General features: G+C 45.7%; 1 protein-coding gene across 21 annotated transcripts in view; it reads right to left on the bottom strand.

The window, feature by feature from the left end:
• Positions 1-1,037: 1,037 nt before the first annotated feature.
• The window catches only part of FBRSL1 (fibrosin like 1), a 417,331-nt gene continuing 397,602 nt past the window's right edge, over positions 1,038-20,766 (bottom strand). For 11 of the 21 annotated variants that reach the window (XM_048964514.1, XM_048964528.1, XM_048964518.1 and 8 more), the window contains 11 exons: positions 20,058-20,293; positions 17,907-17,957; positions 16,887-16,982; positions 13,523-13,594; positions 12,907-12,945; positions 11,980-12,051; positions 10,574-10,706; positions 7,429-7,506; positions 5,736-5,819; positions 4,474-4,708; positions 1,038-2,506 (listed from right to left, as the gene is read on the bottom strand). In XM_048964514.1, the coding sequence (XP_048820471.1) occupies positions 1,270-2,506; positions 4,474-4,708; positions 5,736-5,819; positions 7,429-7,506; positions 10,574-10,706; positions 11,980-12,051; positions 12,907-12,945; positions 13,523-13,594; positions 16,887-16,982; positions 17,907-17,957; positions 20,058-20,293 (2,333 nt within the window). In that variant the 3' untranslated portion in view covers positions 1,038-1,269. Of the gene's footprint in view, positions 2,507-4,473; positions 4,709-5,735; positions 5,820-7,428; positions 7,507-10,573; positions 10,707-11,979; positions 12,052-12,906; positions 12,946-13,522; positions 13,595-16,886; positions 16,983-17,906; positions 17,958-20,057; positions 20,294-20,384; positions 20,546-20,766 lie in introns of all 21 variants that reach the window. The other 10 variants (XM_048964519.1, XM_048964515.1, XM_048964516.1 and 7 more) reach the window with 10 other exon arrangements.

Here is a 20,766-nt window from a genome sequence, read left to right as displayed (position 1 = left end):
CCAGTTCCATCTGCTTCTGCCAGCTTGAAGAGTCGGAAACCAGAATGCCCTTCCAGGAGCGTGTCTCTCTTCCCTCGCCCAACCGTCCCTTGTGTTTGTACAAAATCCAGTCTCTGCCTTTGTGAAACACAAGCCGCCCGCTTCCTGCTCACGTGCCGCTTCCGCCGGTCTCCGTCGTTGCGAGTTGGTTGGTTTTGGGTTGTTTGTTTTTGAACCTTCCTCCCCCCAGCATCCACTACGACCTGCCTCCAGGTTCTTGCATAGTTGAAGTATATATGCCGTACGTAGCGCTCTGAGTGTGAATTTCTGACTGTGACAAGAGTATGAGTTGTAACCATGTTAACAAATAACCAGAGTGGTTCTAGAAACCATTTTTATAAAGTCTACCTATGTTAAGAATTTAATATTGGTGTACATTTATATTAACAGAATATTTACAGTTTGTTTTCTGTTTTTTGTTGTTTTTCTTTTGTTTAAAACAAGAAGTCAAAAAAAATTCCTCTTAAATTTCTGCATAATATAATAAGGCAAAAAACAAACAGTTTTGTACATTATTATTATTATTAATATTTTAATATATATCTGTAACTTCGGTTCCAAAGTACCAAGGTAAGTGATCGACGGGCCTCAGAAGGGAACCTCACAGTGGACTGTAAAACTACAGTATTTCCATAAATAATACTTTTAAGAAACCCTGGGTATTTTTTCTTAAGGATCTGAGGCCTTTAAAATGCAAATTTAACTAAAAACAAAAGCAAATTTCTCTTTTTTTTTTTTCCCCTAAGTGAATAAAGAGCACAAAATTAAAAAAAATACAAATCCATTAAAAATGTTTCTCACATTTGGGAAAAAATGTACAAACTTCTTCTTTTTAACTCGTATTTTTTTTTTTTTTTTTTTTTTTTTTTTTTAGCACAGAAACAAAAAACGAAACCAAAAATCAATACCTATATATTAAATTCCCGTTCTCAGCAACCTTCTTGTTGGAAAGTCTGCGCCCCGACCCCATTACTTATGGAAATGTGCTTAACTTCTACAAATTTTACATTAAAAAAAAAAAAAAAAAAAGTTTACAGCAGTGCATTTTGTAAAAGGTTTTCTGTGTTTTTTTTTTGTTGTCGGTTTTTTTTTCTGTTTGTTGTTTTTTTTTTCTTTGTTTTTTTTTTTTTTTTCCTTCTTCTTCTCCTTCCTTTTTCTTTTTTGTTTTTATTTTTTCTCCTTTCCCCGTCTGCTTTATGTACAGGAGAGTTCAAGGTTCCGTGCGGGGGACTATCGGGCCTCTACTTCTTTGGGGTTCCTAGAGGGGGAGTAGTCCCTGGACTCTGAGTTAGTGAGCGGGGTAGTCCTGCGGGGGGAGGCAGGCCGGGTGCTGCTCGCTGGCACGAGGGGCGGCGGGGCGCTCAGCGCCGCGGTCGGAGGGTTCCTGTTGAGAATGCCGTTGTGCATGGCAGTGGATGGACTCAGTCTGGGGTAATGCATCCCGCTCAAATGAGGCATGAAGGATGGCACGTGTGCCAGGTGACTTTCGATAGGGGACGAGTGCAAGTGGTGCATTCTGGCACGCTCAAGTTCCTCCCGTAAGTGCAAGCGCTCCCTTTCCTCCACTTGCCGCAACCGCTCCTGCTCTCGGCGCGCTTCCAGAAGGTTCTCGTGGTTGTAGTCGTGCGGCTCCCTGTCTCTGTATGAACGCTCGTGGTCATAAAACCCGGAGGTGGTGGGGAACCTGTGGATGGGATCCGTCCGGAGCTGGAAGTCCATCCGACGGTGCAGGTCCAAGCTCCGGTGGTAGGCATCTCGCAACGGGTCCCTCATCGGGTCCCAGGAAAACCCGGGGTGCGGCAGCCTCTCTCTTCCTGATAGAGGATTCATGCCGATGAGCGGGGTCATCATCCTGCTGCGGTCCAGCACGTTCATGTTGTTCATCTGGTGCACGCTGCCCATGGAGATGGGCATGGAGGCCGCCATGGAGGGAGGCAATGATAATCCGTGCAAAGTAGGGGGCGGGGGATGCTCCACCGATCGGGAGTGCTGTGAAGGCTCAGAGCCCACCACCAGCACGTCGCTGTCTTCCTTCCTCTCCTCTTTGACCTTGATGTCATTCTTAATCTTCTGCAGGTCACTGGGAAGCTCCGTCTTTCTCTCCATGTCCTTGCTCATTAGATTGGTAAGCTTCAAGCTCTCACTTAGTGCAGGTTTGCTGTATGGGGATACAGACTGGATTACTGGCTTTGTGTTGTCCTCAGAGGGTCTCTTATCATGGCTTGGAGTTTCCTTCACTGGGGAACGGCTCTCTTTAATCTTGTGTTCTGCTATGGGCGGCTCTCTCAGCCGGTCAGGGTGCTCTCGCTCGGGCTCTTTGGACCTTTCCCTTTCAGCAAGGCTCACCTGCCTGATGGGATCGCTGGAGGTTTGGCTGTTGCTGCGGATGAGATTGCTGATCTGATGCGTCACTGGAGCTGATGCCGGTGAGGATCTGTTTGAATGTCTGTTTTTATCCATGAGGTCTCTGTAAAAGAAGTGCAGATACGTCCTTGGGTTTGTGCAAACAAAGATACACGTGATGCTGGACACGCGCAGTGCTGTGCCTAGCTGCATCATTTTAGATTGCTCAGAAAATGATCTGAAAAGCTCTGCTAGCATCAGCCACAGCTGTGGCATCCCCTGCGGGGGACGAACGACCTGCCTTAACGCAGCTCACCAGGCTAGTTCACTGTCCACTAAGAAATGAAAAAGTACGGATGGTTTATTGCTTTTTAAAGAAGGTGGTTATTGTGTGTGCACATCTCCTGCTGCCAGACGAACATTTCCTTGGCTACAACTCTCTTTACTGCGTGGATCCTTTCCTAGAGCATGGATGTAGGCACACAAAACAGAACTGTTTTGGAAACCTATGGAAAAGTACGTGGGTGCTTCATGAGACAGCCTCAACAACTAGAAGCAGCTACGAGATGATGATTATTTTTCTGTGGAGCTGCAGTGAACTGTGTGCTGTTGGTATTCTGTCAATTCAGCCAAGTGCTTAAGGAAAACATCCCTGCACAGGCCAAGAAAAGGAATGACGGCCTGCAATGAGGAGCAAGGGGTTCAAGGATAACCTCCACTGTGTAGAAGAAGCAGTGAGAACGGGATTTATATTTCTGCCTCTGAGCAAGCCAACCAGTTGCACTTATTCCCATGTCTTTAAGTGAATAAATAAGGCCACCTTTTAGAAGCACTTTGCTCTGAATGACAGATACTTTAAATGCAGAGTATCATGGTGGGATTGAGAGAAGAGTGTTATGCTGGAAGGGCTCAGTGATGCCTTCCTTTTGTGCCTTGAGTTTGTGTTTGAGAGCCATAAGGCCAGAGTGCTGAGAACTGGAGGTGTTTGGGGGAGTTCAGTATTTATTCTTTATGATTACAGTTGCTAACCTGGATTTCTCTCTCTGTGGTAGTCCTGATTGCTGGCCAGGGATATAGGTTATTAAAACCATGTCCAAACATCGATGCTGGGGACAGCTTAGGCTGAATTAATAGAAACGTAATAGAGATGTTAACCCCTGTGTGAACACTCTTGAGAGTGAAGTAACCTTGGTTTAGAAATGATTTATGCTAAAGCCAACAAGGGAGCTTCCTATCTGAATGACTATTCATACAAGGGTGTCAGATAGTTTAACACTGAAAGCAAGATGATTCTCAGCCTATTGCTTCTATATAATCTTGTTCACAGGCACTGCCTGAAGAGCTCATTAAAAGCACTCCAGGCAAACTGCAAAACCCTGATCAGCAGTCAAATGCATCTAAGGCTTGCAGGCTTCTACTGCCCAAAAGAAATAGGCTGTTGGAGACAGCCAGGGTCTGGAATATAAAGAACTTCAAAATCAAAATGTAAAGCTTCAGAATCATAAAGCTGGAAGCCAACAACGTACCTATAGCTCAGGTGATACACTTCTGTCATCGTTACTAAGGGTTTGCCTACAGTGTAATTTTTTAAAATCACTTTTACTAATGAATTCATGCATGCTGCTCCAGATACAGACATTTGCATTTTTATCTCATTAACGTCCAGCTAACACTTGAGTTTATCAGTTTACCTTCATCGAGAGCTATGACTGCCTACAAAGGACCCATCACAATACCACTTCCACCCTTTCAGAATCTGAGGCTGCTAAAAACGGTCAAGTACCCCCGAAAGCTGCACTGACACGCTCACTTTCCCAACCTGGTGCTTTTTAGTAACCCGCTAGCAGGGAAGGAAAGACAAGCCTACTGTATTTCCACAGAGGACAGAACCTAAAAGGCAGGCGTTTCTTTTGTGCCACTAGTACTTACACTTACCTGGAGGACACGGCTATCAGCTGCTTCAGAGACAATCAGTGTTTTGCTCTGAAGGTGATTTTACAATGGGAACTGGCAGTGAAGGAAAAATGAGAAGAAACACAGAGGAAAAAGAGAACCGGAAGAATAAGCAGCTCAAAAGCACACGCTGCTCACCTCTCTTTGTCTCTGTCGTCTTTACTCAGAGAAAGATCCCTCTTCTCGGGCTCCCGCTCCCTGTCTCTGTCATGGTTTGTCACCGAGGAGCTTCGCTCGGAGTCGCTCGGCTTGGGCCACTGCGGAGGTGTTGGGAAGGATGGCGGGGTGCGATGGAGTCTGTTCCACGGCTCATGGGGATTACTGAAATTCTGCAGGTTTGGGCCGTCTTTGTGAGTAAAAATGTTGTTGTGAGCTAGAATAACGGCGGGGGAGGAGGAAGGGTTAAAGATAGTTCAAACCAAATCATTGCAGATGCATTTTGCACAAGACAAAGTAAAACCAGAGCTGTCCTTTCAAGACTTCTTAACGTGGAGCTCATGGCGAGGGAGAGCTGCTAACAGGGCGTCAGAGATTCCTCTGGCGCTGGCCAAAGACCCACCAGCTCTTTTAAGGACACCGGTGGAGGAAGCTTTAGCTGTGTACGTCCAAATAACTCAGAGATGGCTTACGAAAGTGCACAGCTCCTTTTCTGCCCCCCACCCCTGCAAAGGTTCCAGCACAAAAGCAAAACTCTTCCTCAGCTTCCCTCACTGGCAAAACCGTTAATTTCTGGGTAGTTACAAGCAATCAGCCGCCTGCAGCTGGGTAGTCAAGGAGTTTTTGTTAAAGAAACCAGACTATTTGGTGGTACGTATGTATGTGTACAGAAACAGAGCTTGGCTGTAGGGTTTTTTAGAACAGTCACACGATTTTCCTCCACCAGTCTTGAACTGATTCCTGTTGCACCATGAGATGCATAAGCATGCTCTCTCATGTGTGGCTCCCGAGCATGTCTTGCCTACAGGTAACATGCTTTTGATGTGCAATCATTTTATACAGGTAATTCAAACTCCAGATATTGGTTACAGAGGAAGTCTACACTCTGAATTAGGGGAAGCATCAGTAGCCGCCCCCCGTCCATCTCCACTGTTTGAAGGGTGTTATCTTAGATGCACACGGTGTGCCAGAGCTCAGCGGGTCAAGCAGCTCCAGCACCCCTAGGAACACACAAGGCAACAGCCTTCAGCAGTGAGGAGACACAGGGCACAGCTACTGATATCTGTGACACGCAGAAAAGCTCCCACCGCAGAGACCTGGAAATCTTAGGTGCAGTGTTTTCAGATAGCAGAATGGAGGTTAGGAAATAAACTTCTTTAAAAACTACCACCAGCTGCTGTAAATATTAGCATGTGGCTTTTCTGGAAGGGATGTTTGTCTGCAGTAACCCAGCCAGTACTTACTCAGAGCATGACTGCCTAATCCTCCAAAGGCATTGCTGCCTAAGTTCCCAAGGCCGCTGAAGGTGCTTGACCTGCTAAATGGATCTGGAAAGGCAAACAGGGATTTAGCAGGCATTTAGCCAAGAATGTTGGAGAATGAAATGCACCCCTCCCCTTCTTAACGGTCTGAATCCAAGAAGGATTAGGCCAGACTTTAAGCTGATCCTTCTCATCGCAAGGTTCTTTGCACAGAAAATTCCCAGCATGTTAAAATGGAGAAGGGATTCAGTGCTCACCCTGCAAACAGGTGCTGCAATAAACTTTTGTATGCCAGTCAGAGGGGAGCGAGAAATTAAGTTCTATAGCTGCAATTAAGGTGGCTGTTGCTAAATTGTTAACTCCCCTTCCCTGTCAGCAGTAATACCAGAAGCACTGCAATTGCTTTGAAAGAACATAAGCAGACTCCTAGGTCAGCAAAATGAGGGGGATGCAGTGTCTCACTGTTATTTCTCTGTACAACCTTTTGCCCTCTGTATTGGTGCACAGAAACAGTCCTAACTGCTATGGACATCCATCCATACACCAACTAAACATGTGGGTCTGTTCGTGCCCAAATCCTCTCCCATAACTGCTTTCTTGATCACAGTGGTGGAAATGATAGCATGGCCTTATCCTTACTAACACTTGTTCTTTCAAAAGTCCTGCCTTTCACTTCACTTGAGGCACCCATCACCAAGGGGTTCCTCTCCAAGTGCCCAACTCAGGTTTACACCCTCCAAGGACAGCTGCAGGCTACGATCTCACTGCTCTTCTCCTGTTCATCTCGAAACAACTCCTGCCCACTGTCTGTCTTTTTACAGTGTCTAACTTGCCATGTCACAGGAGATGAAGTGCTTCCCAATTCCTCATGGACATCCTTATATTTACCATGCACAGGCAAACAGCCCAAACAGCTTGGAGTTTTACACCAACAGCTATTCACTTTTTTACTTATTTTGAAATAGCTGTTCTTGCCCCTCCCCCTTATATTTTTTGTAGTTGGTGACTGCAGGGATACAGCTGGTTTTGACAGGATGTTCAGGAATTGTAAATGTGGGTATTTGCAACAGAAAAAGTGTACTGGGTCATGTGGCATGCTACATTTACTGATTGGGTGAGTGTTACTACAACATTAATCAACAGAGCTTGATCTTGAATTGGCAACGAGCTGCTTGTGAGCTTTTAAAATGAGGAAATATGAAAAAATCAAGCTCTACTTACTGCCAATTAGGAAACTGAAAGACTGGCACAATGTGCAGAACAGCTATTTGCCAGGAACTGTTCAGTGAACCTTAATAAAGAACATAGCCAAGAACTTTCATAGGTGAGAGAGGGTATGGGAGGAGCCCATGTCAAACTTGTTTGAGGTACCTCTGAAGTAAAACCTCCTGTTTCCCTGGGCACATTTCAACAACACAGAAGGGCTCCAGAGGTCAGGTTTCAGCTTGTGTGCAGTGCTACGTGCTCCCCTCTCACAGGAGGGGGTCTGCAAATCCCACTCCTCTCCTCCGGAGATGAGAGAGGGTGGCTGGGCAGGAGGACTTCCGAGTGAGCTCCTCATCCCTAAGACAGTTCTGTCCTCTCCCTCTGCTACTGCTACAGTGCCTCAGGCAGAGCCGTGCTGAGAGCCAGGGTCAGAAGTGTGAAGGTGAAGGCAGGGTTTACTTACACTTACCTGCCAAGTGGTTAGTAGGCAGGAAACTGCTGTGATGAGGTGAAGGACCAAAGGGGGTGGTGGCTGGATGTGTTGCACCTGTGAGAACAAGGTCCCTTTTTAGTTCAGTGGCAGGTGACACAGACCCTGCCCATCAAACTCAAGCTTTCACATCTGTCTCTGCAACCACAGCCTCTCCCATGGTATTTCTTCCTCTCCTAGCCCACGGCCATAGTACCACAATGCCCTCTGGGGAAGGAGCAGCACAGCTCAGCACAGTACTTTACATTAGGTTGAGGAAAGGTGAAAGAATAGGCTGCAATGAGCTAGTCTGTCCCGCATTCCCAGGTGGACCAAGCTCATGCTCAGGTGGGTTCAAAAGGGAAAACCAGAGCACATAAAAGATTTGCTACTGGTGCAGGCAGACACACACTGAGCCAAACAGGTTTGCAACTGTATCACGTGAAAGCACTGTCCCCTCGCACAGGGATACACAGGTTTTGGAGGAAGACAGATTCCCATATATACTGGAAATCAGTGTGTGTCTGGGAATCTGCTGGGCTTGACTTGAGCCCCTTGAGATCAGCACAGAACATTTTCAGGATGCACCTAACATCTAAAATTTGAATATCTGTCTTTCAAACGTACGCACAAAAACCCTCTGCAAATATTTGGGCCATGATGTCCATTCAGTGCCTCCTCTGCCTGTACTTCTGCCTCAGCAAATAAGGCAGGATTATCAACTACCACAGCTTGCCATTGCCGCCTGGATGTAACAACCTGTGCCTCCCCTGCAGAAAGCAAAAGTTGCCATACTGTCTCATCTTGTTAGAAACTCGTCATTCCGTACAATGACAGAAGCAGCACTTTCCTGAGGACAGGACTTTATGGAGGTTCTTGTCAATCCAGGACCTGGTTTTCCTTGGTGCCAGAGCTCGAAGTGCTGTAAAACGCACTTGTGTTCAGATATCAGCAGTCTATAAAGCCTGAGAGGGAGACAGTGCTTCCCATCCCTCACCAGCTTGGGCACCACAAACCTAAGCAGCCAGAAAATTAGTTGAGGAAACTTAAGAGAGACCACGGGTATGAGACCTGAAGTTATCTATAAACATTCTGACTGCTCCAGTGCCTCAAGACAGATGGAGACTGTCATCTTCCTAATCCTTTAAGATTTCAGAAGGTGTATAATGGATGGGAGATTTCTTCAAAGGAGACGGCTTACAAACTCAACTACACGGGCTGATAATAAAAAATCCTCTGGAGGAAGCCGGTAGCAGCATTGCAGGCTGTCAGGTAGTTATTAAATATAGCGTCTGCCAGGCAGCCGCACATCCGTCCTGAGGACAGGTGGCCCTAAGATAACTTATGGCTCCCACAGTAACGAGGCAATGCAGCAGAAGCCATGACTCACGTCGGCGACACGCTTGTTCGATAAGGTGAAAAGAATGCCTCAGATATTGCAGAGCAGAAGATTTATTCATCTCTATATTACTGCTGCAGTGTTTGCTCACCTCGATAGCACTCTTTGCCTGGAGTTAATGTGATGGCTGTTGTGATTAATACACTCGTGGACAAGCTGCTGTAAGGTTGTTTTTCTCCAATAGAAGTTTTTTATTAATTTGCCATCTTTAATATATCTATTTCACACTGTTCCACTCTTGCTTTTATGAATGGAGAAGCGAGCCACGCTTGCATCTTTGTAAGAGAAAAAGCTCAAGACACCAAGTAGATTGGTGCTTTGATTCAACAGACTGTTTCAGCCCGGTAGGGTGGGGTAGACTCTGTCCAAGACAGCATTCAGCAGTAAAACCATACAGGAGGCACGATTCGTGTAATGACAACACTGGACAGACTGAGCCAGTGGTAAGGAAACAGCTGCCACAGGAGAACAGGTGGAGGGTTGTAAATCAGCTGTGCTCGTGCATCCCAGCAGATGCAGTAAGTATCTCAGCTCCATACTATCAAAGTGTCGTTATAAAGACCAAAACACAGGGAAGCGTTCAACAGTATGCAGCTGGAATCAGCAACAACTGTACGCAGTGGAAGCCTGCATTCGAGGTTTAAGACTTTTCATCCACAGGTGAGGTCTAAAGGACACTGAACCACTACTGGAGCTCCTGAAGGCCACCTGACACACACTCAGAAGTCATCTCTCACTGAGGCTTCAGCTCCATCCTGCTGTGTTTTGGTCTTGCTCGGGACCGAACTCCGGAACACTTCTAACCTCATTCATCTCAACAGTAATGATTCAATACTGCATCATAAAAGCATTGCACTTGCTGTCAATGAATTACACACATAAGGGGCTGAACTGCACCAGATCAATTGTCAGCCCACTGAGAAGGCTGACTTTAGCATCTCCAACAAAGAAAATCAGCATCTGGCAAATGGGCACCGGCATGAAAAGCACCAGTGACCTCCAAAGAGAAAATGTCAGAGCTGCAGTCTCCTGTGATCAGAAACATTAAGAACAGTACACTGAGGCTTACTGGACTTTTGTAATCGAATTAAGTGTAATTACTTCTACAACATATTGGAAAGCAATTTATCTACATAAACAGTAGTTTCTTCTAAAACATTCAATACTATTTTAAGCCTCAGAGATGGCTGCACTTAGAAATATGTAAGGGAATTCTACATTTACAAAACAATTGCTTAAAAAATACACCTTCTGTGCTATTTTTCAATTCTGTTCTGTTAGTGAAGTCTTTCACTTTACAAAACCTCCAGGTTTCCAGAAAACAAACACAACTAGGTGAGTGGATGAGCTAAGAAGAACACAGCAAATATAAGACCAAGAAAGAAACCTAGGACCATTTCCAATCGTATGCAATGGAAACATTTTCAAGTGTTTTGTCAAAATTGTTTTTTAATATCCCTCCACAGTCTATCAGGGAGGCACATAAGCACACAAACACAACTTCAAGAGCCAACTGCTGCAGCTCAGTGATGCAGAGAACTCGCTCTGCAGGCTGCCAGCTCTGCTCCCACAGCAGGGCTCACAGCCCCATCCCCAGTGCCTCCACATCCCCTGAAGCAATCTTGCCCACTACAATTTTGAAGGCACACGCAGCTGCAGAAATACACTTTAAATGCAGTGGGGTTTTTTGTTTTTTCTTTTTGGAGGGGTGGGGGGAGGAAGCAACAAATGATGAGCTGCCCTTACCTGTGGTAGAAAACAGAGGCCTGGCAAGGTCCTGTGGATAATGGAAGCCTGGAAACACTCCAGGGGCTGGAGGTCTGCTGAACAGGTCAAGTTTACCGCCTATCTCGAGCTTGTGGGGATCCAGCTGCATTTGCTGCCAAACAATACAAAAACAGTCTCATTATGCATTACCTTTTTTTTTAATGGGAGAAGAAGAAAGGGAGTTGAGGCTTGTAGCTGCTTAGCACTGCCAGGGAGAGTTAGTAAGAGTGACAGCAGCAGCTTTGGTCACGTACCACAGCCACGCTCTGACAGCATCTATAAGGCCATTTCACTCCACAGCCTCTCAGCTGCCTGCCTCATCCACATGAATAAGGTCTGAAGTGAGCGCTCAGCCCCTCAGCACACACTGGAGCATGCAACACGATACACCGAGCGTGCTGCACCGCGGGAGCAGTCAGCAGTCTCAGCTTGACAAAAAAATATTCTGAGGGCAGAAAGCTGCCGACAGAAGCCCTGGGAGCTGGGTGACGGACTCGTCTGGTTTGCTTTTCCAGTTTGGAAAGAGGGAGATGTTTTTAGACTGTGTCTTTCCTCCAGCCAGCATCACTCAGCATGAAGGTATGGGGAGAGAGATGAAGAAAACTGACTACGAGTCTCACCCAGGGGCTACTTTTACCCTTCCCCTACAGAAGTGAGCGTGGCCAGCCCAAGGAACTGCACCTAAGTCAACAACATGCATGCCTCTTGATAAGTATGCATCTTCAAGATATATTTGCTTACTGAGAAAAAAAGACGTAACTCTTAGAAGTACTTATTTAAGCACTTAATATTCTTCATTAATGGGAGAAAACCCTACAGCAGGACCAATAAAAAATGCCACTCTACAGAAGCCATATTAATTCTATTCTGTCTGCCACAGGGAGCTCTGAGCCCACAGCAGCACCCCGGTGTATCTGCATCTTGGTGACTCTCGAGGTTCACAGCCACCCCGTCTTCACTGCAATGCAGAAAGCCCAACAATCTCTAACACGGGAACTGCCAACCTACTCTCCAGGTCCATGTTTGGAAAAACATTCTCCACAGTATCAGTCACTTAATCCTTATTGGGATAATACTCCATATTCCACAGGAGGTACTTGTACAGAAGGGGAATGACATTAAACATCCACACTTCATACAAAGCTGGATTTTGGGCAAAGCAGCCCTCCACCTCTCTTCTCTGTCTCCAAACACTTAAATTTCTCCTGCTCATTTGGTACCCTTCAGCTGAACTCCTTTGCCCTCAGGTAAACTATACAGTTGCTACAACAAATGTTAGAAGGTCTGAATGTGTTAGTTAATCAATACAGGCTAGCTTCTGCCTCATCTGTCACTACAACGTAACATGTAAGACTTGGCTTTGTTCCACAAGCTGTCTGAATTACCTTTATCTTTTGCTGGTGATGGTAGATCTGCCAGGCGATCTGTACATGAACTGCACACCACTTCCCGGGTTTCTGCAATGGAAAACGCGAGAATTTAGATTAATTTATACGTTAGCAATCTACATCAGATAGAAAGTTTCATTTCCCTTTCTGTCTAGCAGCTAAGCAATGAGAAAGGCTGATGACTAAAATGGCACAACAGATGACAGACATTTTCTGTACTGCAGCTGATGATGTTTAAATTAAGAAGGAAAGAAACAGGAAGAATGTGGGATGTGGGAAGTCTTCCTCATCTCATGGAGATCTGAGATCTCTCACTCTCGGCCCTTATTCTCATACCTGTGTTCTCTCCTTCATAAACTCAAATAAATGGCTGCAAAGAACACTACAACATGTTGAAGAGAAAGGAGCTGATGCTTAACCATCCTGTTTCTGGAAAGAGCCCTGTCCATTCATCCATGCTGCACCGTGTCTGCAAGCTAACTCATGTGTGGTCATTAGGACTGCTTGCATTTGGAGAGGAAAAGTGTATGGACAGAGATTGAGCAGGGATGACCAGTGCCACAGCTGAACGAGTTACCATTTGTCAGCTGATCTGCAGTACCCACTACAGAGTGTTTCTGTGAAACATGAGAATCCCAGACAAAGCACGGTGTCCTAAGCCACCATGAATGTGATCATTTGTGAATGTCTGCCCACGCTTGCAGTCCTTTATTTCTGTGACCCTTATTTCACACTGTGAACTATTAATGTACAAAAATGGATGCAAAACATGGATGGGATTCAACCTGTAAGTTATTAATCAGAAGTAGCTAAGAGCCATCAATGACATTTTGTTTTAAATAAAGGATGAGCTTGAATTTTTCTACTGGACATGTTAAATGTCAAAAACACATGCACATAATATATATAAAATCCCCCACAAACCTTACTTACTCTTACTGGTGGCCTGTAAGGGTCTGACACCTATGGAAAAAGCAGAAAGAAAACAATCAGTCATTCTAAAACTAGCAAGTATACAGAAAGGTGGGGAACTTCCTCCGAATAAGTAGAAGCATTCAGAAGGCAATGTTCCAGAGGAGTCCCCTGTGACAAGGGAAAACTAAAAGGCTTAAAGCAGGCTTAAAATTTCTCTTTCATTCCTTGCAGCAGACTCAACAGAATTTTATGATAAACAGTGCAGCTTCATACCAGTAAATGAACAGTGCTCATGCTTTTCTGAACCTTATAATTGCTCTGAAACGGAGTGCATGCATGAAACTACTCTCCAAGTGATGCTTTGGGGAAAGTCCTTGAAGAAGTTTCCTGCCTCATTTCCCTCTGACTTTGTTTAAAAAAGTCAATACATCTCTTTGCATTCATGACTGGTGGAGGCTACAGTTGTCTCATCAATAAAAGAAAATTCAGTCCGGACTGCACTTTCAGACCCTTGAAAGGCTAATTTAGTTGTCAGCTGCTCTCTCTCTTTTTCTTTTAACAAGCAATCACTCCGTTTACTGTAAATCCAGAGAAGCCCAAAGGAAGGTGACATAGTGCTGCCTACCCCTGGAGTCTTCTGCAGCAGCGTATGGTGGACTGTGCCTGGTCTACCTGCCACGTCGATAGGGTTTGAAGTCTGAAAGACAAGAACAGAGAGTGAATAAAAGTGCGTCATATCACCAGCTCATTTAACATCTCTATTAGATGTTAACAGCATGTTTTACTCCACGTTTGTACTGTGCTTCCAACACGCATATCGCTACATTAGTGCTAAATGTTATCTCTTACTGACAGCCAACAGCATTTAATCACTGTGTCATCAATTATTTAGCAGCAGAATTATGGCAGCACCCCTAAGCCCCCTTGAAATACCAACCCTACCGTGCTAGGCAGTATGCAAGTGGATGGGAAGAGACAGTCCCTGCCCCCAGAAGCTTATTCTTTAGACAAAACAGGCAGCCAACAGGAGAGGAAACAAGAGAGGTGGATTGATTCCCTCAGTGTTTCAGGCAGCAGCCAGTACCACAGTCAGGAACAGAACAATTCAAGCATTCTAGTCCTGCATTCCACCTATTGGGCCGTGGCCTCTTTCCATCCAGGGCGACAGGATACAATGGTTACAAAGGCAACAGCCCATCTATTTGCTTTGACAAGGCAAAATGAGAAACCTTAGAAGGTGCTTGTGGGTCTTTTATAGCTTTGCATTGTTTATCCCATTATTTTCCAGCAAGAATTAAACACTTCATTGAATGAATCCCTGTTCCTCCTCCTCCTCCGGCTCCCACCTGTTGCCCTGTCCTAGTTGGTCCCCCAGAACTCATTGCCTTCTCTGGAATTCATCCATCTCCCACTCCCAGATCAGCTGCACCTGGTGCCTCCACACAGCTGAGTGCAAAGGGGTTAAACCTCATTCCCTGAGCAATTGTTTGACTCACATTATAGGTCAAATTATGGTAGATTTCAACCGCACAAGGAACAACTAAAATTATGGGTGTGGACGGTTTTCATTTATCGAGGGCTACGTAACTTCCAGATTCATTAAAAATAGAATTCTTGTGTGTGTGGAGGTAAGTCATCAAGCTCCCCAGGCAGAGCTGAGCTCCCAGGGCCAGTCTGACAGCTGAGGTATATGTAAGGTGGCAAATAAGTTACAGCTATCATACAGGCAAGAGCTTTAAGATCACAACACGTTAATAGCATGGTGTCATCCTGTCCTTCTGTCCCCTGGAGAAAGATGTGAAAGCTTCCTCCAGCAAGGCACACTGAATACTTCTGACCTTTTCAAGTTCTTAGCTTGTGAGAAATGCCTTTGGGAAACTCACTGAGAAGTTTACCGTCAGCCTGGATTTATGTGCAGTGGATTTACACACACAGCTGTAGGCAACTGACATGGGAAGGGGAAAAACAAAACCAAGACCTCTGCTTTGGAAACCAAGAAGTGCAGGATTCAGCATGCCAAAACCAAGCCATCAGCTCTGTAGTGGTTAAGAAGGCTTTGGTCAAACAGCTTAGGAGGGAGAGCACGGAAAAATGATGCAGTAACAATGGAACAGACTTGAGTGGCTTTGCTGAGCAGTTCAACTCCGTCTCCTCTACAAAACTGGAAAACAACATGCCAAAGTGGCAGATCCATTTCTCAACTTTTTTTTTTTTGAGATGTTAGATTGCAAGCAAATACAGCACTTCCAGAGATCAAGTGCTGTTAGTGAGTAACCATCGCACCAGAGTGTGACCCTGAGCTGTTTACACTCAGACGACCAAAATTCTTTTTATCTGTCATTGAGATGAATTAAATCTGCATATAATATGGCTCTGCTTAAAAATGTCAAGGGTCTGTGCCCGCTTTTTCCTTCTTGCCATGCAATTGCTTCTCTGTGATCTACTGGCATTTTACAGTAAGATGGTATCTATAAAACTGCAGTGAAGGTGGAAGCCAGAAGAGCATGCTGTCTGTGCAGCAGAAGCTCCTCATTAACAGCAGCCTTATGGCAAAACTCAACTCTCTTTTCATGCGAGAAAAAAACTGTCATTTCCACATAATTTGTGCAGCTTTGCTTGGGAAATAAAGTTCAGATCTCGACAACTTGGGGTCCAGAGGGAACTACTGGCTTCCATGCAAGAACAACAACAATCTCGCCCAGGGATACCTACGTCCTTTCCCTCTTGCTCCCTCTGCTTAGATGCAACTGCTACTCTCCCAGCTCTGCAGTCATTACGTACAGCACTGCTGTCGAACAAAGTCATCTTAGAGGCTCTGCTATTTGCAATTTATCCAGGAAAAAAAACCAATTTAAAAGATTAGGTGGGCACTGAGAAAACATTTGAGGTTCTAACGATAAAATGAAATTCACTGGGAAGGTTGCAAGAGACCTTACTTGCAGAGGTTGGTTACTGACCTCCACTGACATCAGTGAGAAAAGCACACTGCACAGTCCTACCTGGCTATAGAAATGACCTTCCAAATGCTATCAGAACAGCACTGGTTACAGTGCTAGTTCTTAAACTCCTCTAAGACAGCGGCAGAGCTCTATGGAGATGCAGTTCAAGGTAAGAAATCTCTAAAATCACAGCATGCGAGGAAGATAAACGCATGGCACCTTAAAAATGATAGATGCTCTATTTTCAAACCAATGCTGTATTCGCATTTCTTGGTTGGAGGGATTTAACACTTCAGATAATATAAAGACCAAGTATGGGAGAAAAAAAAACAGTGCACACCACAGAATTCACTGAAAATGGTGGTTATCATGGCAATACCTCAAAATGCCAGTCAGTGCCAGCTGCAATGATATGTTACATGTGCAGTGCACCTTTCAAACATTATCAGCAAGAAGGTTGCAGGCATTAATCGACCCTTACAAAGCTACTAAAAGATAACGTTATGGATGAGGAAGCTGAGGAACAGAAGATTCAAGCAACTTGCCCAAGGTCAGAACAGCACTGGAGCTGGGAATAAAAATTCAGATCCTTCACACTGCTCTACCCATTTCTAGCTGTCTCTTCCTATTGTTCTCACACTTGTACAGTCAATTTTTCCTTCTTTCTGGGAATAAACACAGCCCATCTTTTGCAATCTCAGTCTGCTAAATTTATAAAATGATTTGAGACTCATCGGTCTAGTATTAGCTGTAAATACGTCAATCAAATAATGCATCTGCCTGCATTCTTCTCCTCCAGGTTGAGCTGACCTCCCAAGTGAACCACTCATCCTTTTCCAAGGAACAATCTGTAGAGCCAAGAGAAAACTTCTGCTCAAGCGCTGGCTGCTTTGTGTACAGGACGCTCATTGACCTGTGGGGTGAGCGCTTCCAGCCCCGTGTTGCACTCCTGCTACTTCAGTCATGTGCTACAAAATCACCAGGGACACGACTCTGAATACAGTTTCTCTCCCAGCAAAAGAACAAAGCCTTCAAAGAAGAAGTCTGTACCTTCGGTTGAAATGCTCCCTGAAGTGACCCAAAGGGACCTGAATGTGGAAGCATGGGTGGCATTCCAGGCATTGCTGGAGGATAGGTTGGAAAGAACTACAAAAGAAAAAGAGATGCTTATGTCACAGGACAACTTGAACAGCAGTGGAGGTAGGTGCCAGGCCTGGCACATACAAAAATAGTAAAGTGTCGAACAAGTGCCACAGTGAATATACAAACTAAATTTGCTATCAAAATTTTTAAGAGCAAAGCCAAAACTTGGAAAATGTGATCATCTGATGAGTTTTCTCAATAGTGCTGAACGTGTCTGCCTTTAAAATTTGAGGAACTATCGCAGGAAGCAGAGAGCATTCACCATTCTTGGAGGAACTGGAGTAATTTGGCTTCTATGTTCATTTTTGGTTAGCTTTGTGGTTTTCTGGAGTAGAAAACAAATTGATCCTGTTTGGAAATACGATCTGCTTTCGTTTTCAAAGCAAAAAAGAACCACAAGATGCTCTACTGCACACTAACCACAGGCAACATGCACACTGCCTTGAGGTTGTGTGGGCTGGGGTAAGTTTTGCTTTGGTCTCTCCTGAGCACGTACAGCAGCTTTTTAAGTCCTAAAACGTAACAGTTTTGTGCTTTGGAGCAGTGGGGAGCACCGGGAAGAAACCACCAGTCTGACTTACTCCTGTGACCTGAGCAAAATCTTGTGAAAGAGCCATGCACAACGGGCTGCTGCACTGTGAGAAGCACCAGCTGCAAAGACACTGCAATGACCACCGATCCAGCAACCCCTGCGCATTCCCTGCCACACCAGGCACAGCAATACAGAGCCGCAGCAGCAAAAATGCAGCAGACAAAGATAAAAAAAAACAACAAAAACTCAAAGAAAACTGTGTACCTTAAAAAATAAACCGAGACGGACAAAGAGCTTAGAATGAATGAATCAAAACACTACTGATCAACCAAAAACAAGCAGAAGAGCAAGCAGAACCGTTAACAAAGACACCACCTAGAAACGTAAGCACTCACGTTGGAATGTCGAAAGTAAGGGTTGTCTAATTTGGGAGCGTACTTGTCAAACTGGAAAGGAAAAACAGAAAGGAAAACAGGTGAGTTTGTTTTCGGCAGTAGTGGACACATCAGGATTTCAACACAGACAAATCATCACGGCCCATCTGAACAACACTTAACAGAGCAGAACGGACTGATTATTCCATAGTCGCTCATCAGGGAGCCGACTGATTTCCCAGAGCTAACGGGGATGGAAAGGCACTGCCCCCACTGTGCACTGGGTGCCGCCAAGTCCCCATGTGGAATCCAGCCAGGAGGCACCATGTGTTGTGTTCCCTCTCTCTGAAGAGAACAGCCCCGGTATCTGCACCCCAGCGAAAGGCAGGGGGAGTTCTGCTCCAGATCCTATCCCTGGAGCACTGCACCACGCCACCGACTCGATGGAGAGGAATGGGTTCCATTAGACCATAATCTCTACCACGGGGCAACCGATATCTGCTGTCTGTTTTCTGCAATTCTCCAAGCGTCAAAGTTGTTTGGAAACAATTTCAGAATTGGAAAAGGGTTTAATGGCTTTAGATGCACAAATATCTTTTTTCTCCCTCCTCTGTAAAAGAGAGAGTTCCCCGGAGAAAGGCTGATTGTTAACCTCTGCCTTTCCAGCATGGGGCTTTAACACCTCCACGTGTGCAGTCTGTGCCCCGTATTTATTTTTATGACCATTAGTCCTGTACCACCTTGGAAGCAAAAGCAAAGCATATACACATCACACTTCAGAACAATATGTACATTCCGCTGGGGAGGAGGGAGCGGGGAAGGAGGCAGGGAAAGGAGCTGTAGGACCCCATGGAAAGCTGCTTATTTTACAAGTCAGCTGCTGTTTCACACTCCTCTACGTGCAGGAGAGTAGATTCGTAATTTCATTAATTACAGTTATTACTGGAGTCATGTCCCCTCCAGAGTAAATACCAAAAATTACCAAACACATGCAGCTGTAAATTTCAACACTCTTCTCTGGTGTTGGGATTAGCAGAGCTGATCTAGTGCAATATAAGAAGATGTGAGTGAAATATAACAAAAGAGCTTTGCAAGCTGTTTTTGCTATGAAGGCTGACATCAGTGGGACATGGGTGGGAGGGCAGTGAGCTGTGGCAGGATCAGCTTTCAGCATTCTTAAATAACACAGGAGGTTTCTGAGAAAAGTTCTGAGATTGTTTGACACAGATCAAGAAAACGGGAGAAGGTGTTTACACACGAGTAGACTGAGCAAACACCTGGGGCTGCTTTCTGAGTGGAGGATATTACTTTAATTGTCTTGCTGCTAAGCAGATTACAACCCAAGAATGTCATCAGGCAATCAACAGTGGGAAAGAAAAGTGAGAAACATTATGTTCAGTTCATGGTAGTTCTTCCCAAATGCTGCTTTTGCTGTTAGTCCTCATTTTTGCTTGCCTTAGCAGATGATGGCTGCTTCCACCTTTTAGACACAGTGTGAAACTGAGAGGGAAAAAAGCTGAATCTTGTTCTTTCAACCTAACAAAGTAATTGCCAGAAATGGAGGGAGAGTGTGTTTCAAAGCACTGACAAAACCCATTTGTGGTGGATCGCTAACAATTTTATAACAGCTGCAGCAAAGCCTCGTTGTGCCACTTCAGTGGAAAAAGGCTGAGGCTTATTAGGTGGCCAAAGGGATTTCTGCTACAAGAACCAGCCAAGCACCACTTAGCGCTTGTTGAGGTGACCAAATAAAAATGCCAAAACCGATACAGATTTGGGAATTAGGAGGAAGAGGGACAACACTTGCATCAAACAGAAGAGACGCTGAGCTGCGATGGGCGCAGATGGCATCGCAGCCATGGGGACGTGCCCTGTCATGGCAGCCACCAACTTCGTGGTGTCCTTGTTGGCGTGCTTTGGTGTGGGGGAATGGGGAAGCAAAGTACCCAGAGGGACGGCAGGAAGGGGAGGTGCAGGGGCTCCGGGCTTCTCACGGGCAGCAGCCAGGGGCACCTGGGGCTTGGGATGGGGACCCTGGGGAGTACTGGGCCCTCTGTGGGGCCTCGCAGGAGGGGCGGGGGCAGCACGCCTGGCTGGAAGGAAGAGGAACTTGTTTCCTTTTGACAAGAGCGGGTTAGGCTTTTTGACCAGAGATGCTCTACTTATCCTCACATTTTGGGCTGGGGTACGCACCATGGGAGGTGCAGAGGGCGGCATGAGCGGCGTCTGGGGCAAGCTGGATGGAAAAGGAGTGAATGTGTGCTGGTGGGTGTGTTGGTGCTGATGCGTGTGTTGGTGCTGGTGAAACTCCGCTCTCAGCAGCGGCACCGGGCCAAGTGAGGCAGCGGCCCGGTCCGAACTCTGAACCAAAAACCGGTTGTTCAGCTCTTGCCTGAGCAGTTCGTGATCTAGAGGAGAGAGAGAGAGAAAAAAAAAAGACACAGAGGCCCGTGGGCCTGTGAGTACCACAAAGATGGAGGAGAAAGAGTCAATATTCACCTGGCATTCCCTGTTTCTGCAGGTCATGCTGTGGTGGTTTTCTACGTGAGGACTCATTGGTGGAGGTAAGAGAGATGCCTGTGACAAAGTACCAATCAGAATCCCCGAATGAGGCTGGCAATACATGATTGGTTGGTTGAATGATATCAACAGGCTGGTATCTAAAGACAAGAGAGAACACCATGAGTCATCACAGCAGAAAACATCATCTCGGGGCTCAGCAAGCAGCCGCCCACGTCCCCCCCCTGCCCACCCCGGGGCGCTCAGCCCCCACCTCAGCCCTTCCCCTGCGCTCGCTGCCAACGCACCGACCTGTTTCCTGCCAGCTGTCCCCATCCAGGGGCGTACAACCACACCGGGTGGACGGCAGCCCTATGCATAA

The sequence above is a fragment of the Lagopus muta genome, chromosome 17, assembly GCF_023343835.1.
Source record: "Lagopus muta isolate bLagMut1 chromosome 17, bLagMut1 primary, whole genome shotgun sequence".
Taxonomy (NCBI): domain Eukaryota; kingdom Metazoa; phylum Chordata; class Aves; order Galliformes; family Phasianidae; genus Lagopus; species Lagopus muta.
The sequence above is the reverse complement of the archived record's forward strand: the minus strand, read 5'-3'. Positions and strand labels throughout refer to the sequence as shown.